The sequence below is a fragment of the Besnoitia besnoiti genome, chromosome I (assembly GCF_002563875.1).
Source record: "Besnoitia besnoiti strain Bb-Ger1 chromosome I, whole genome shotgun sequence".
Classification (NCBI taxonomy): Eukaryota; Apicomplexa; class Conoidasida; order Eucoccidiorida; family Sarcocystidae; genus Besnoitia; species Besnoitia besnoiti.
Genome location: NC_042356.1, coordinates 4,985,410 through 5,002,486, shown reverse-complemented (window position 1 = coordinate 5,002,486; position 17,077 = coordinate 4,985,410). Strand labels below are relative to the sequence as shown.

The 17,077-nt window shown below is 56.5% G+C and overlaps 1 protein-coding gene across 1 annotated transcript; it reads right to left on the bottom strand.

Moving 5' to 3' along the window:
- Window positions 1-4,098: 4,098 nt before the first annotated feature.
- BESB_007170 (S1 RNA binding domain-containing protein) lies at window positions 4,099-14,061 on the bottom strand (the record flags this gene model as incomplete). Its single annotated transcript, XM_029359472.1, has 8 exons — window positions 4,099-6,461; window positions 6,884-6,949; window positions 7,442-7,531; window positions 7,757-7,930; window positions 8,496-9,874; window positions 10,419-11,000; window positions 11,465-13,168; window positions 14,051-14,061. The coding sequence occupies 8 exons, from the start codon at window positions 14,059-14,061 to the stop codon at window positions 4,099-4,101; spliced, it is 6,369 nt and encodes a 2,122-aa protein (XP_029222385.1).
- Between the last annotated feature and the right edge of the window lie 3,016 nt (window positions 14,062-17,077).

The window sequence follows — 17,077 nt, the reverse complement described above, 5'->3', positions numbered from 1 at the left end:
GAACGGGACCGACAGAGAGAGCTGTGTAAGGCCCTACATTTGAGGTTGGAATTCGCAACGCAGAAACTTCGTTGCCGCTCGAGAGGCGAACTAGAGTCTTCAAAGACGCGGCCGCACGAAACACAACAGCCAGAAAGCGAACCGGATACCGCGTTGAGAAACGTCGTCGAAGTCGCTGTAGCAAGTGAGAAAAGATGGAGAAGACAAGGTGGAAACTGGGATGGCGCGCCCGGGCAAAAAGGGAGTCGATGTTGCGGCGGACAGGAGTGAGAGGAAGAAGAGAGACAGGAGGAATGAAGAAGAATACGCAGTTTCTGTGTCAATGGCTCGCTCGCGCCGGTCTGGAATAAGCCCGCTTGTTGTCAGTGGTGAGGCTCAAAAGCTGTGAAAAAGACGGCGACCCGGGCCAGCGTACCAAGCGGCGGGAAGTCAAAAATCGGAACAAAAAATGTCGGTCGCCCGCCTCCGGAAGCCATGAGGATGAAGAGCGCCCGCACATCTCCCGGCGCTTTCGCTAGCCACGCGCTACAGAACACTTTATGAAAAAAACTGAAGAAACGTGCACATGTGGGTTTCTTTTGACGAAACGAGTGGAAGAGATTGCAAGATATACGCGTGCGCACTGTTCCGCGGTTCTGGGGCGCAGCGCGAAGAGCAAGACCAAGATATTCCCTATGGGCCAAAATCGATTCATTCGGCGTATACAAAATCACAAAGATGCATTAGATGCATTCCTGTGGAAACATCTGTTCTCAGGACAGCGCAAGCTTTGCCCTACGGACACATCAACCGACCTAGACAAGACGACGACGAGGCGTTTGTAGAGGTAAGACCCCACACAGGAAGGTGCATTGACGCAGTCAGAAAAAAGTGGCTGGTTGTCATGTGGCAGAGGCTGCTGCGCCTGAATTGACCTATGTAGGGTGTATATACAGCTCAGCTCGCCTGGGGCAAGAGCACATACACCCGCAGAAACCGCTCCTGTCAAGCTGGGCAAAACAAGGACGAAAAAGCGGGAAACTGTCCATCCATCGCACTAGCTGGAAAAAAAGAAAAGTTTCAGCTGACGCACAAGCAGAAGCGACGCGAGGCTCGACCAAAAAGGATACCTACGACGGAAACGTGGAGCCCGCCTCCTCACATGCACGCCCGCGCTGGACTGGGTCAAGACAAGGGTCGTTGGATCCTTCTACGAGACACAAGCCAGTTTTTGACAGAAGGGGCATCACTGGTGGACGACGTGGCATCAGTGACTGGAAAAACCACAGATGGTCGGTGAAAACGAGAGGTAAGCCCATACTTCTTGAGAGACAAGTTGGAGGCCGTGGTAACGCATGCCCAGCTCTCAGAGGTGCAGAAGGCCGAAATATGGAATTACGGCTTGCTTAGGCTCCAGCCTTATCTTTATCTCCCGAAGACAAGAACTCAAGTCAAGTGAAAAACCTCCGGCTGCTTTTTCACCCGCGATGAGGAGAGAGATTGAATGAAGGCGCGTGACTTTCGCTTCCCGTCGCTGCTGCACCGCGCGAATCGATGGCGACCACTAAGAGACTCCCAGTGTGTGGTTTTTCTCTAGGCCTCTCGCGCGATGTCAGTGTCTGAATAACCGCCACAGCTCAATTTTTGTCACTCCGGAAGAAGCTAGAGACTTTCGAAGGGAGAAAAGAGACAGCTAGGGGAGCGGCCTGGAAGCTACAACGGGTCACCGCTACAGCCGTCGAGAAGAGGCGCAGCACATGTGCGACTTTTGAAAAACTGCCTTGAAAAGAGGGAAGAACAGCACCACTCCGTGATGTGGCGCCCTTTAATTTCCCAGAAAAAAGGCCTCTGTGTAGCACTAATCGCGTGCACAGGGTAAATGAGCCACGCTCGTCGAATGTGCTGCGAAAAGATGGCCGTAGAGGCATCTCCAAGAGGCCTCACGCCGTAGACTATTGACAACGTATGAACGTACGCCATTCTACGTTTCATTTGTTCAATCCTTCTTCATTCTCTGGGCGACCCCTTGCCATGAGTAGCTGTGTTTCATGTATATGTTTAGGGGCTATCTTATCCGATGATTCTGACGATGCCATATACATCTGTTACTCTATTCTTACGAATACACATATATACACATGCACATCTATAGCGAGAGAGACGTGAGATATGGGTAGAGCTTCTTACCAACCTGCTTCCATCTCTTTCAAATGCCTTAGCTGTGAAAATTACCTCCGCTTCCAGGAAATCCTGGTCTTCTGGCGGACTGTCTGTCGCACCCCAGTGGCGACAAAAAGCAGAGGAGGCAAAAGAAAATGAAAGATGAAACAAAAGTGTAAAGCATGCTGCAGAGTAGAACAAAGCGGGGGGAGAGAGGGGTGTCGCGTATCACTTGCTTTTTTTCTGCGGGTGCTTAACTGCAAGCTTACATACTTGTGCCATGAATTTTTATCTGGATTCACACATGTATCTGCTTGTAGATGAAAATATTCATGCATGCCTTACGTGAGGGCACACGTCGAGCAGGGAAGACGATTTTGATGCCGACTCGCCTATAACTGCCATCCCATCACGCCCAACCGAGGCGGTCACGGGGCACCATTCCTCGACGGCCTCCTGACGTTCAAGAGCCGCCATCCTGTCGATGCTGCATGTGTATACAACAGCACTACAACTTCTGCCATGAAATTGTGTATACATAAATATGTGCGGAGGAGGTACGTGAACGCTAGGAAAGCTGCTTCAGGTGTACGTACGCGGTCCTACATTCGTTTCCACGTAGGTCTCAATACTATAGCGTGTGTAAAATGAGCCGAGCGGGACAGAACAAGAACAAGAGTCCCGTGCCCTCTTGCTTTTAGAACTCTTCAGAGGCGCCGGTGCGCAGTCCGATTTTCTTACGATGTTCGGAGGCAGAGAAGTGCAGATTGTGGGAGGAGGCTACTAGAGTCGCTCTTAGGCGCTTTCTGAGGAAGTGGAAAATAGAGAAACCGATTTGTTGTGGTTTTACTGTAAATAACGATGATCGCGGGTACACCCTCGAACTGATCTTCGTAGATGAGCATGCCCGGTCCGTGTACGCTTTGTTAAGCTAAACTGTCCGGTTCCAGCATCATCACTCATCCCAAGAGAGGTTCCGCTCTTCGTCTTCTGCGACCAAACAACATCCCATGCAGCTGAACACAGTGTAACTGCACCGAAAGGAAGTTTAACGGAGCGCCCTCCCCTTGGAACTGCCTTCCGTCTTAGTCTTATATTGCACTTATCTTACTTTACAAACTACGTCGGCTTGTGAGAGCTATACAGAGGACAGCCGAGACCCTGGAGTCAGAGACCTCCGCTGGACGTCTCAAGCCTTATACAGTGTTTTGAGACTACAGGGCGGGCATATAAATATAAGAAAGGCCACTAGCTCTTCCTCCTCGCGACGCCGACGGCGGCTGTTCCCCTGTCAATAAGGTTATATATTTTCTTTGGAGCGCGTTTGTGAAGGGGCTGTCAACCCTCAGGACGAGATCCACTTGAACTCCGAGTGCAAGCGATCCGGGTTCAGGCGTGTACTGCATGTCACTATGCGCTGCAGGGCTCCTCGTCTCATGCATCCATCCGATTCCAAGCTCCACGTCAGGTGATTTCTGCGCAGCTGAGGCGCCCCGGTCGACATGTCACAAGCGCAAAGACTTGCTTTCTGTCGCATGACTTGACAAAGAATCTCTCGTTACAGAAAAGACAAAAAAAGAGGAGAAACAAACAGACTCTCCTGCATGAGTATCACAGGATATTGACAAGACTGATCCTACGCGCGAGGCGCACAAATTCACACACGAATCAAAGATTCATTCTCCTCGAGACACAGCTTGTAGAAGTGGTTCTGCCATTTTCCCGAAATGCGGAAATCTTTCTCAAATCTCTATAGCTTCGAAAACTGGAGTTTTTCCTTTCCACTCTAGTCCGCTCGCCCTCTTCTCCTAGTCTCGCGTCTGGCTAGGGTTCGATACTTGGACGCTGTCTTCAAACATTCGATGCACTCGACACGGATCTTGAGAACCCAAAGAAGGAGGCTATCTCGTAGAAGAGACTCCACAGCGAGAGCTTGAAATATCTTTTTTCTAGAGAGTGTCAATCGCGGCTCTTGCATTCGTTTTCGCTCCCGAGGTCGTGCAGTTCGCCCGCGTGCTGCAACACCCGTTTTTCTCTGTTCTTCGCGTGCGCGTCATCAGAATGAAGCGTCCCGAGTAGATGCTCAAAAACGCCCTTCTCATGGCTTCTACGAGCGGCCTCTAATATAATCCGATGTGGACTCTGTCTGCGCGTATCCTCTGCGTACAGAGTGTCGTCTGCGTCATGTGCATCGTCTTTCTGCTTGAGCCTAGCGGCCTTCTCCTTTTGTTGCCTTCGCCGTTCTTCTTTGAGCGCTTCTTTCTTCTCTCTCGCTCGATCTTGTTGTTCCTTGTCATCTGCCTCTTTCTGTTGTTTGCGCTGCAGGCTTTTCAGCTGTTCCAGCGTACGTACAGGGCGCTGCGGCAGGCGGAGCCCATACGCAGCCTCCCGTTTCGCGGCCTGGCGCGCCTGATGTTCTGCTTGCTCTCTTTCTCGCTCCTTTCTCTCTCGCTCTTCCTCCAATAGTTCGCATAGTGGCCGCGACCCCTTCGGGCCTTCCTCCTTGTCGCCTCCATCCTCGCCGCCACCGCCCTCTGCAGCAGTCTGCGTGTTCCTGCTCTTCGCATCTCTCTCGGCGTGCTTCTTGTCCTTTTCTTCCCGGCGTCGCAGGGCCAGCGAAAGCACGGCGTCGCGCACAAGCTGATCTTCTCGCGACCGCGCAGAGACGAGAGGAGAAGCAGAGGAGGAAGGGCCTACTGCCACGAGAGCGGGACGCGATGACAGACGCGCGGAGCCGGAGGGGGGCCGCGGCGTCGTTGCCTTCTGCAGGGGAGGGCGCGAAGACAAAGATGGAGATGAAGAAGGAGAGGAAGACGAAGAGGAAGAAGGCGACGGATCGGTTGAAGAAGAAGGAAGCAAGAGACGAGCGCGAGCGCTCAGGTTCCGCTGCCAGGTTTTTGTGGGCAGTGTCTCTCTGTGTGCCTCAGCCCCTTCACACTTGGCTCTCTCCTCCGCTGGCCTCGGCGGCTCACAGGACGCGCACTTCTCGCCGCTCTCGCGGCCTTCGTCGTCGCATTTGAAAACTTCTCCTCGACACGCTGGCGGGGGGCCGCCAGACCTCGCAGCAGACTCTCGTCCTGCATCATGCGACGACTCAGTCGCGTCGGGCGCCCGCGGGGCAGCGCGAGGAGACGAAGCGGCGCACGATGACTCCAAGGCTGAGGAGAGAGAAGGTGGCTCCCGTTCTGACGCCGAATGAGGCGCGTCGCTCACATCGCTCGAAGCTCCTCGCTCGTCTGCCTCTTCCGCCGGCAGCTCCTCTGCGCCGGCTCGCCCGTGCGCCTCCTTTTCCGCCAGGAGAAGCGAAAAGCGAAGACACGCGGAGGCCGCCGACGCGGGAGAAGAAACAGGCGAAGGGGCGAAAGCAGACGAACTCGAGCTCGGCTGTGTCGCCAGGGCCGCCGCCGCGTGTCGGGCGCGAGCGGTCGCCGCGCGAACGTCTGGCGGCAGCGGAGAAGACTCAGCAGCAGAAGACTCGGGCAGGGACGGGAGAGAATCCCAAAGAGACAATGCCGGGGGAGCGCCGTTTAACGGCGTTTTGCGAGCGGTGCCCATGTCCTCGCCGGCTTCTCCATCGGCGTGTTGATATCCTCCGCGCTCGCGTTCCTCGCCTCCGTCTTCGGCTGCGAGAAGATCTCTGAGGTCCTGCTGGATCTCGCTGAGGAGAGCGTCTTCATCGAAGTCGCTTTCAGCCATCTTTCGGCGCTTTCGCTTCGCCAGACGCTTCGACGCCGCACGGCCACCAGCCTCTTCTCCAAGCCCCTCGCCGTGTTCGTCGTCGCCTTCGCCGTCGTCTTCGTTGTCGTCTCCGCTTTGTCTCTGCCGTGCTAGACTGGAGGGCGCTGCTGGCACCTTTTCTCCAGCGTGCTCTGAGGCGTCCGTGACCCTCTCGTCAGTTGGGACGCCCTCGAAGACCGGCTCTTCGTGTTCCCACCAAGCGCGCCGCTGTCGGTCTGCGTAGGCGGCAGCCTCAGCCTCGTCTGCCCCTATGAAGCCTTCATCGTCGGCTTCAGTGAGGAGATCCAACAGCATCCTCTCCTCGTCGTCTTCTTCGCTCGCCTGTCCGTCTCCCTCGAGCCTCTTGCCTCTCCCCGCGTCTCCCGCCTCGTCCGCCTCGGCGCCGGCACGCCCGTCCGCGGCATCTCCTTCCTCAGCGGCTGCCGCAGCGAGCGCTTTCGCCTGCGCGTCTCGCTCGTGCGCACGTCGCGCAGCTCGCACCGCCTTCCTCTCTTGTTTCCGCGACTTTCGCTCGGCTTGCTCGGCGTGCTGCAGCAGCGTCGCTTGGATCTTCTTGTCTGCATCGTCCATGACGTCGGGCTCGCCTGCAGAAAAGGAACGCGCAATGCTCCTTCGCGCTCACCGTATCTCTCGGATTCGCGAAGGACATCGTGAATGCCACTGCGTCTCAGTCCATCGGTGGACACAGCGGCACGCATCAAAACTGTCGCCGCATGCGCGTCTACGGAGAATAAGCACGCGCAAGAAAAAGCATGTATCTGTGACGCACAGGCACATCTGCGAGTTTCACATCCGCAGACACGGCATCCTCACATGTTCACGGACTCTAGGCGCTAACCGGAGAGGCTACCGTGCAGGGACTAATAGTGTAACACGTTTTTATGGGATTTTGCGACACAAGTATCATTCGTATTAACTCTTTTTTACAAAGTGGAATCCAGACACAGGAGGTGTGTACAAAGTGTAGAACGCTGGAGCGCTGTGACGAAGCGGCGCATCTACTAACCGAACTCCTGTTCAATCTCCTTCTTCCACGACACCTCAGTGCCCTCAAAGAGAAGTCTCTGGGCCGCTGCAAAAAGCACGAGAAAGGGAAACAAGGGCGGGACGCATGTCGCGCCTTATCCGCGCAGGAGATGCGACAGGAAAACGGCAGCGATGAAACGCGGCTGCAAAGCTTTGTCTCCGTCCGCTCGCGAACAGCCAACATGCACTCGAACTACGCAGCGCGCACCGAATGGAAGGACTCGCATGCAGGGCACCTTGTCTAGAGGCGCTGCTCCCAGTTCACAAATAGACACACATACAAACATACCTCCGTACGTGTACGTTACATGAATACGCGCATGCAGGTATGCATGTATATGAATCCATGCATGTATGCATGTACGTATGTATATGTATTTATAGGTATGTATATGTACGTATGCCTGTCACAAGCCTAGGCATCAACCGCATCTCCGAGGCCCTGCCGCGAAGGCGAGAAGAGCGGAGCCTGAGACTCGCACGATACACGCAGAAGAAGGTGCACTGCGGGCTGTGGAAGCTGCTTCAAACATCTTACCGGATGCCTTCCGCTCCCAGTCAGCCTCAGACGTCACCACTTCGCCTGCGGCCTCTTCAAATGCGCGGACCTCCTCTCTGTCCTTTTGAGCTGCATAGCGACATCACCGCGTGCAAACAGAAAACAATAAAGACCGAGGCAGGCGCTTTGCTTCGTGTAGGGTTTCCTGCGCCACCTTGAATCCCCGTTCACTTCTGCGCAACCGCCCCCGCTGGCCTGTGCCGCGCTGCGCGCAGCTGGCGTCGCGTGCGACCTCTCGAAGGATTTGCAGCTGCGTGCGTTTCCGATTCCCTCTCGTTCGCGTCGAATCCTCACAAACGAGTGCGTGGAGGATCTTCTTCACGTCGCCAGCCAGGTCGGTGCGGTCGGCCTGGAGTTTGCGCAGAATCTGCCGCTGGCGAGCCTCTTCGAGGACTTCCTGCGTCAAGTCTTCGATGCCCAACGCGCTCAGGACTTCGTCGAACGCGTCGTCCGTCTCGTCTCGGTAGCCTGGGCAAGCAGGCGGAAGAGAAACGCGTGGAAGTTGGGCGCGGGCAAGCGAGGAGGGAAAGGAAGAGACAGAGGAGGAGTGAGGGGCGAGGCAAGGCGACGAGGAGACAACACGAGAAAGCGACTAGAGAGAGAAAAAGGGAGTACAGGAGGACGGAGTTCGAGAGCAAGCAGTCTGGCGGCACACGTGGCAAAGCACGTGGGACCGAGAAGGCAACAGTGCGAGGGAGAGATAAATCTTCCTCGGCGACTCTCGCGCCAACGCACGCGCGCAGAACTGTCATCGACGCCACGCACCAATGCAGTCAAAGCTGGTTCTCGCTTCTTCTCCCTGCGAAAGGCGCGAGCGACAAGGGATTCAAGAGCTCGTAGACGTGCCAGAAATGCGGCTACCCCCTCAGCGCGGGTGTGTTTTCTTTCTTTCTCACCCCCTTTTCGCGGCACGACTATCACGCACCTATAAATATTGACACAACTGGATGTATACAGATACGGACGCGCCCAAGAGGGCAAGCGCATGCAGGCCCTTTGCAGTTGGGCACGGGCGTTGGCGAGGTCTCCTCACCTGCTTTCACTTTTTCTCTCCACTCTTCTGCCTCCTCCTCTGCCTCGAGGACAGCCTGGGCGGCCCAGGCCTCCTGCTTAGCCCTACTGTTCTTCCCGCCCTTGACCTTTTTCTCTGGTTTTTTCTGTATTTGTTTGACGGCCTCGAGCGCGTGCATGCGCAGGTCCCTGAGCACCGACTGGCGCTCCTCTTCCGTGAAATCAACGTCTTTCTTCCGCTTCTTCTTCTCCCCAGACCCCGAAGACGCTCCCGTCGACCGGCTCGTCGCCAGAGCGAGATCGCGGAGAACGCGAAGCGCTGAACTCTTCCCGACGTTCACGAACTCATCTGGAGAAGGAGGAACAGGCAGAGGCTTGTCCCCTTGAAGGTCTGTTTCCTCCCTTCTCATATCTTTCTTCGTCTGAATCTCCGCCTTTTGTCTCGCTTCCGCGTCGCTGCGCTTGTCCTGCGCATCCCTCTCCTTGTCTCCTTCCGCTGCTCTTTCGGGCGTCTCCGCTTCCTCAGCCGCCGGACCGAGAGAGCGGGCTGACTCCCCTTCCTCATCTTCTGCGCGAATCGACGCTGTTTCGTCATGCAGCGAAGTGGGCGTGCAGGGCGCGATGCCGGCAGGTGTGTCTTCCTCGTGAGCGTCTGGCTCTTCTTCTCCCCCCTCTCTCGCGGGAGGCGATACCCGCGGTTGCGTCGCGCGCGCCTGCAGCTCTCGCTCGGTTCGCAGCTTCATCTTCTCGAACGCGCGGCCAAAAAAGTCGCCCTCGTAAACGTCCCTTATCCTCTCTGCCTCCTGCGCCGCCTCCTCGGCGCTCCACTTGCTCCCTTCGCTGACCGATGTGCGCGCCGGCGTCTCCTCGCGGGCCGCTGCTCGCCGCGAGTCTTCTACTGCTTCGCCTGTCTCCGGGGGCCTCCTCCGACCCTTCTCGTTGCTTGTGCCCTCTTCGAGGCGCTCCCACACTTCCCCCTCTTGCGCAGCTTGCGCCCCCTCCCGCTCCACTCCGCTGCAGCTGGCGGATTCGACTTCTGTCGCTTCTGGGCCTTCGGGTCTGGCGGCGCCGTCGCGGCCTCCGCCTTCTCCGCCGTCATTCTTCGCCTCGGTCTCTTGCTTTGCTTCCGCGTCGCCGACCGGCTCACCCTGCGAGGCCTCACTCTCCGCTTCGGAGGAAACAACTCCGGGATAAAACGCCTCCAGTTCCTCAGGCTCGATTTCCTTCACCTTCGGGTAGCGCCCCGAGAAGTCGGGGATCTGCAGCGTACTTACACCTGACATGCGCGCGTGCGCCTTGGCGTCGGCTACCAAATCTTTCAGCTCCACTTCTTCCTTGATGGTCGCCGCGAGGCGCCACGCGTCGTGAACCGACATTTCGTCGGGGGCCTTGCGCTGCAGTCTGAGGAAAGGCAGACAAGAGAAACAGACATCGGAATCAGGCGAAAAACGGGCGCCACATCGCCGAAAAAGAAAAGAAAACGAAAGATCCACGAAAGCGTAGAAGCAGTCATCGCAGAACAGCGCTGGAACGCTCGAAAACGACAGGACTACTCTGCAAGCATTTGTGCGCCAAGGGGCCTCGCTGTGTCGCCTCGCGAGGCCTTCCAGAACGCAGAGGCGAGCTTGAGAGAGACACGAGGACTTGAGTTCGGTGATAGCTCAGACCAGCAGATGCCGAAAATCAACGCGACAAGGCGCCGAAAGGTGTGTGTCTCTTTCTATGTTTGACGTCACCCGCCTCGCCAGACACACACCCATCACCCACACAAATACAAACATATATGTATTTATGTATAACGGCAGATGAATGTTTTTCAATTCGAGTGCGGCTGAGCAGATCTTCATTCACGAATCCAAGTTGCACAGCTCCCGAAAATTATGCGTCCTTTGCATGTGGATAAGTGTGCAGGCATATTCTCTTTACGTTCGCGAAGGCCCCTTACCTCTGTAGTCTTCTTTTCTCTTTGTAAGCTTCCTCCTGCAACCGTCTGTGTGCGTATCCCGCCCGCCATCTCTGCAGGTAGTCGAGTGCTTCGCGGACTTCCTGTTCGTCGCGTTTCTCCTCAAACACGCCAATGCCGAAGTTGCGAAACCGCTTCATTTGGTCAGCTTTCTTCTTCGCGAGGGGATCGAGCGGCTCGTCTTCGCGCGCCGCTCTGTTTCCTTCCTGTCCCCCTCCCACAGCCTCTCCGCTCGTTCGCGGCCGTCCAGCCTCCTCCCTCCTCTCGCCTTCTTCTTTCAGGCCTGAAGAAGAGCCAAAATGCTGCTGCAGGGGCTCGCTCTCGCCCGCGCCCTCGCGGGCGAGGGCCTGCATCTTTTTCTTGTACTGTCTGTACACCTTGAGCGCGAGTTCCTCCTCTCTCTGCTGCCGCAGCGCCTTCACCGCTTCGTTCTCTTCTTCCGCCTCCTCCTTCTCGAGGCCTTCGCGCTGCTGCGGCGTGAGCATGTTCCCTCTCTGCTCGTCTCTCAGCTTCGCGCGCCAGCGCGTGAGCAGCTCAGACGCAGGCCGCCGACTCAGCTGGATGCTGCGCCGCACGCAGGACAGACACGAGGCTCCATTCCCTCTGATGTATATGGAACACGGAAAAACACGCTCGTTACGCAGTCTCAACACGCAAGCGTTCGCTGCTTCAAGGCAAGGAGACGCGTTGGGCTTGGAAAACTCGAAACGTAGTTCACCCACACGCCCCCATAAATATGCGAAGCACCTAAGACAACATCGCTACAGCACAGCGGGCAAGTCCCTTCCTGGTCATCTGCATGCTACGTGGCAGACTCTACATCTGGGCGAGCCCTCGCGTGCGCAAGAACACATACGCATACACATAAATATATGTATTTACAGAAACACACACACAAATATATATATATATATATATATATATATATATATATGGATTTGCAAAAACGCAAACGCACAAACATATATATATTTATGTATTTACTTGGGTGTATTGCTTGATGGCGTCTGGCTTCGGTACGGGCTCACCGTTTTCTCGATGCGTCGACGCTGGCGACGCGCAGGTCTGTGACCCAGTCGCCGACATCGTAGAGCCACTTTCGTTCGCGGATTTCTCGCTCGCGGCTGCGCTCTCGGAGTTGCTTCCGGTGCTCAGCCTCCGCCCCGCCGCCTGCGTCTTCGGGGTCCTTGGCCTCGTTGAACATCTCGCGCAGCGCGGCGAGGCGGCTATATCCGCCCAGCACCTTGCATCCATATTTTTCTTCTTCGCGCTTCCGCTCCCGGCGTCTCTCGGCCTCTGCCGCCTCGTCAGTCACGACGCGCTCCGCGGCGCGCAGCACCTCGAGCGCCACGGGGTCGTATTGTCTGCGCGCCGCGTCCAGTTTCTGCTTATCTGCGTTGCTCAGCCTATGCATGCGCCGCCGATGCAGCTCGTAGAAGTGGATAAACGCGTCCTGCTCCCCGTTGATGTCGACGAAGATACCCATATAGGTCACGCGCGTCACCCGCCCCTCGACTTCTTGTCCGACGAAGAAGTCTCCAAACCCTGCGCGTCGCGCCGGACGCGCCGCCTCGCGCTCGCCGATCTCCTCCGCAGTCAGGTCCCCGCGGTAGCTCGACGGCGACGACGCGGCTGCAGCCGCCGAGAGCGAAGAGGCAGAGGGCGACGACGGCGGACGCGTGGTGACAGCCAGGACGTTCCGCACTGGATCGACGTGCTTCACAAACACGCGCACGAGCTCGCCTTCACGGAGAATCGTCCCCGGATTCTGAATCCAGTGCTGCGCGAGGATGACTTGGTCGTCCTGCGAAAACCCCGCTTGACTCATCTTGGCGCCTCTTGACGCCGAGCGCGCCTGCGGAAGGTCTGCGCGCGCGTCGTCCTCGCCGGAGAACGCTTGCGCAAACCGCTCGCCCGCGCGCTTCGCCTCGGTGATGTCTGCCATGTCGCGCACGTGGAGGAGCGCTGCAGTGTCTAAACACCCGACGTCCAGGCGGCAGCCGAAGGGGAGAATCTTCTTGACGCGCCCGTAGAGCTCGGAGCCGACGCGCAGAAGACGCAGCGGAAAGCGCTGTTTGAAAGGCAGCGCGAGGAGCTTGTTTTTCTGTTTTTCGCGCCGCTTGCGCCGGACCAGCTCGTCGAGGGCGTAGCCGAGCTCCTTGTCTCTCCGAAGGGCTTCCAGCGTCAAGGGACTGTCGCCTGCGAACATGCGACGGCGCTGCTCCTGTCGTCGGCGCTCGCGCTCTCTCTGCTCCTCGCGCTCGTGTGCCGTCATCGCCGCGATCAGCCGCTCGCCCTGGCGTTCCTGCCTGTCGCGCTCCACCGCCATCGTCATCGCCGCGCGCCGAAGCGACTGCAAAAACTGCGAAGAGTCCGCGGCGCCCTCGCCCTCGTCTTCTGGGTCGCCATCGCCTGCATCCTGAGGCAGAGGATGGCAGCCAAGCAGCGGGTGGGCGAAGAGAGCGCGCGATCTCACGGTGTGCGGAGAGCCGAAAGAAGCAGGCTTCACGCGGTGATGAGGCGAAGACCGCCGCGAGGCAACCTCCAGCGAGGCAAGCGGCGACGCGTAAAAAGCGAGGAAAACAGATCGAAGAGAGGGCGCGATGTACGCGGAAGGCGGCCACGACAATTCCCGCGAAGAAGACGAGGAGAAGGAAAGCGAAGATGCAGACAAAAAGGAAGACGAAGGAGGAGAGGCCGCCAGAAAGTGAGACAGGGAGCAGAGTGAAGCGCTACGAGAGAGGAGAGAAAGAAAACGGAGCGCTCGCGGGTGAAGAGGAGACCGAGAGCGAGAAAAGATGGCGGCAGGAGACAGACGGGTAAAACAAGGACGCAGACGAGAGGCGATACTTTTCTCTGCGTTAGCCGACTCGGAGCTTCGCCGTAAGACCCTACCTTCGCCGTTCAGCTGAGCTGCGTCCCCTCTATGGAGTTGCTTCCCATCAGAGACAGTTGCGCTGCCTCGACCTCCCTTTTCGTTCTCTCCGGATCCTTGCGAAGGCGCGGCGGCATCACCACGCGACGCTCGCGGGTAGGAGAGCGAACGACGGGTATATGAAGCGGATGGCGCTGACGAATGCAGCTGATAGCGATGGGGATACTGTAAAAAGAACGGCGAGCTTGAGGCAGAGAGAGTCAGCGACGCGCACCCCCGTTTCCATCTGTTCCTCCACGCCCCGCGCGAGACCGCGGCAAAAGAGGGAGGCGAGACGCTCGTCACGCGAGTTGTGGTACGTGTCCAGCTTTCTTCGGCCAACAGAGCGTTAGAAGTTCCGTTCTCCGGTGTATCGACACCTCTGGAGAGAGCAAGAAGCAAAGAAGACGAGAGCGGCTGCACGTTTGTGAGGTCAGAACGCGAAGAGAACTGCGGGTTTTCGTCGCGAGATAGCCAGTTCAAGCAGTTCCTTCCACGCGAAGAGAACGACGGTGTGATGCTTCCTCGAACCCAGGTCCGAGAGGAGTAGGAGACAGGGGTCGCTGTACATCCAGAAGTTGAAGACGCCAAGAAAATAAAGAAAGCTAGATGCAACAGTCTCACGAAAACAATCGGGAAAACGAGTGAGAAAACCGAAAAGTCGAGGGAAAAATGTGGACATAAACGAAGGGAAGCACACCTCTCCTGCATTCTGGAGAATCGTGAGACCGCCATCTCTTCCATCTGTTGCCTTCCGTTCTCTTTTCTCTTTTCCTGCCCTCGCCCTTCCTGGCGTTCTTTTAGGCCGTCCCCGCCACCTTCCAGTTCTCTCCTGCTTGTTAGTGTCTTCTTGTCTTCTCCCCTATCGCGGAGCTCTCTAGTTGCTCTTGTGCATCCACCCTTCCTTCTTCCGCGTCACCCCTCGTTTGCTTGTTTTTCGGTCTTTTTTTTCCTCGGTTCAGCTGCGTGTGCCGCGTGTGCCGCGGGGAGATGGAGCGCGGGCGAGGAGACAGACCGGGAGGGAAGAGGGCGAGGCCTCATTTTTCTTCCATGGAGGCTGCTCAAGTCAACACACAGCAAATTGGATCACGCGAGAGAGGATAATTCTAGAAAAAAAAGTAAAATCGCCGGGAAGAGGGGACGCGGTAGAAGACATCGTGCGCGACAGAGAACCGTGTCTTGCCGCCTCAAGGAGGAAACGCGCCGCCAGCTGCCAACGAGAGGGGAATGAACACTTCTACAGCGTCTGCTTGAACGAATATAGCCTCATCCCTGCCATTTCTTTGATTCGAACGACGAGAAAAAAGAACACAGGCGCAGAAAAATCGACAACGCGCCTTGGCGTAGTGTTCGTTCGGCATGCGCACCGATACATGCATGCAGCCCCAACGCCGCTGTCGAAACTCGCGCCACAACCAGAGCGCTGAAAAAACGTTTTATTTCCACTCATTCTGCTAGGGATGGGAGATCGAGACCGCCTTCATAGTGTGGACATTCGTGTGCAGACAAGATGGCCGCAACCTCGGCAGTGTCGCGCCGTCGTGCCTCTGACTCCGTCTCTCCCCCGGCTCGTGTTTCATACCGCATACTTCCGATCGCTTGTCTGACGCGCCCATGAGGCCTAAAAGGAATCTTGCTGCGCGACCTCTCGAGAGTCAGAGTACTCCTGTCTCCGCCACCAGCCTTTCAGCTGTAGATGAGCGTGCATTAGTCAAAGAGGGAGTTTCATAATCCAGGGGCACTTGCGGCGGGCGGGATTTCCCTTGAAACACCTTACCGAGCGCATTTGCTAACGGATATCGGCATGCAAGCCAAGCGACCTGAGCGAAGGGGTGTTTTGAGGTGTACCTACACCGCTGCGGCGGACTCTTTCGGACCCTTATACTTCGCAGATGTGACTCTGGTCTGAGCGGGCTAGGCCCACGCGTGTGTTTGGGAAGCCAGAAGAGTCAGATGGAGGAAGCAGATAGATCAGTTCAACACCCGTGACAGAGCCCGGCGCGAGATAGCGAGAAACAGGGAAAAAACGGAGGACTTTAGAAAGGAAACGACAGGGTAGTCAGTGTAGGAAGGCAGCGCCCTCGAGGCGAGAGAGGAAGAAAGAGCGAGGAAGCGTCTGCAGCGGTGACGCAGGCGGAGAGGGGAGCGAATCCCGAGAAAGACGTAGAAGAACGAGATGAACAGAAGAAAATCAGTCAATGGATTCTCCTTCATGGCCGTGCCTCACAGAACTGGAACTCGACTGTCTTAAAGTTCGGCGCACGCGACAACCCAGGCAGAGATTTTCACTCCGGATGACACACACGTTGACACGCAAGCGTCGTGTACCTCTGCACCATCCCCAGACTCTAATTCATACATGCGTACATGCTTGTGACGCCGTCGAACCTATCGGGCAGCTCATTTCCTCCATCTGTCAATTTTGATATCTCTCACAGCGACCGCTCCGAGCTGCCTCTTTTTGTAAGACAGAAGCCATAAACTGCAAAGCGTGACCTGGGTAGTTGAAAGTGCGTAGCGGGGTTTCCGCCCATTAGCGTCTCTTGAGAAGTGGAACTTGTAACATGTATGCGCACATTTAGTTCTTTGCTCTCTCCCTGCTCCAGTCTCGCCGCGCTTCCCTCTCCTCTGCCTTTACTTCGCGGCCCTTGCAGCATGCGTGTGTAGCCCTGTCTCCTTGTAACTGTCTTGCTCAGATGCATTCCAATATTGATCGGTCCTGTTTTACCTTTTCGCCGGGGTGCTGCTAAGCATGTCCAACGAGTGCTTGACGAGCTCTGCGTCTGCCGTTTTTGTATTTAGCCTCCAAGGCCGTCTCCCTTGGTCGCCTGTGACTTGACGAGTTTATCACGCCCATTTTCTCCCTGCGCAAGGTTGCCAACAAGGAGTAGACATCCGCAGCATTTTTCTCCTGTAGGGTTGGGCGGGCGCGCCCGTGCTGTCACACGCCTGCGCTTTTCAATTCGCTGCAGGATATGAATTAGAGTTTAACACGAGGGCAGCTGGTGCCCCTACGACTCCAGTCTCCGCATGGTGTTTTTCCGACAATTCACTGCTGTGCTGTTGCTCCGTGGTGTCCTTCGCCCCTGCGGGCTCCAAAGAAGACATTCGTAGGTGACAAGAATGAGACTTCTGTGTTCTGCAGGGAGCCTAGAGAGGGAGACTCGCACTGCCAGCTTCGCGTGAGCAGTCCAGCAGCGAACAGGTTCTACTGCACGTGCTCGCTCCTGAGCGCAAACCCTAAAGCAACGAGCTGTGTCACAAGAGTGAAGCGCTTGATCTTGGAGCTCCACATTTCGCCGCGCTTCTGGATTTCTTTGACTTTGACTAGACCCGTCCGCGTTGGCTTGCTCAGAGCCGTGAAAAATGTGGGCAAATATTGGAGAGTATGTCGCTGAAGACGAACGCGTGTCCAACCGCCAGCTGAAACAGGAAGGAACGTCTCGCTTTACGCTGCTGTGCAGTCCCTGGGCGCCTCGTATCGACCCTCTCGCGTGCCGCCGCCCTAGTGTCAAAATGCGTCACAGCATCGCCTATAACTATGCCTGTAAGTATATATACATATATACATACACATATATGTCTACGTATATCTCCCTGTGACCCCGCCGCGTATATTGATTCGCGTATTCTACTGGGGCTGCAGAGGTGACGGTGACCAACCTTTTTCCGCTTCGCTAGACTTGTCTGTCCAGTGACCTTGGTGTCCGAAGAAAACCTCGCGCCA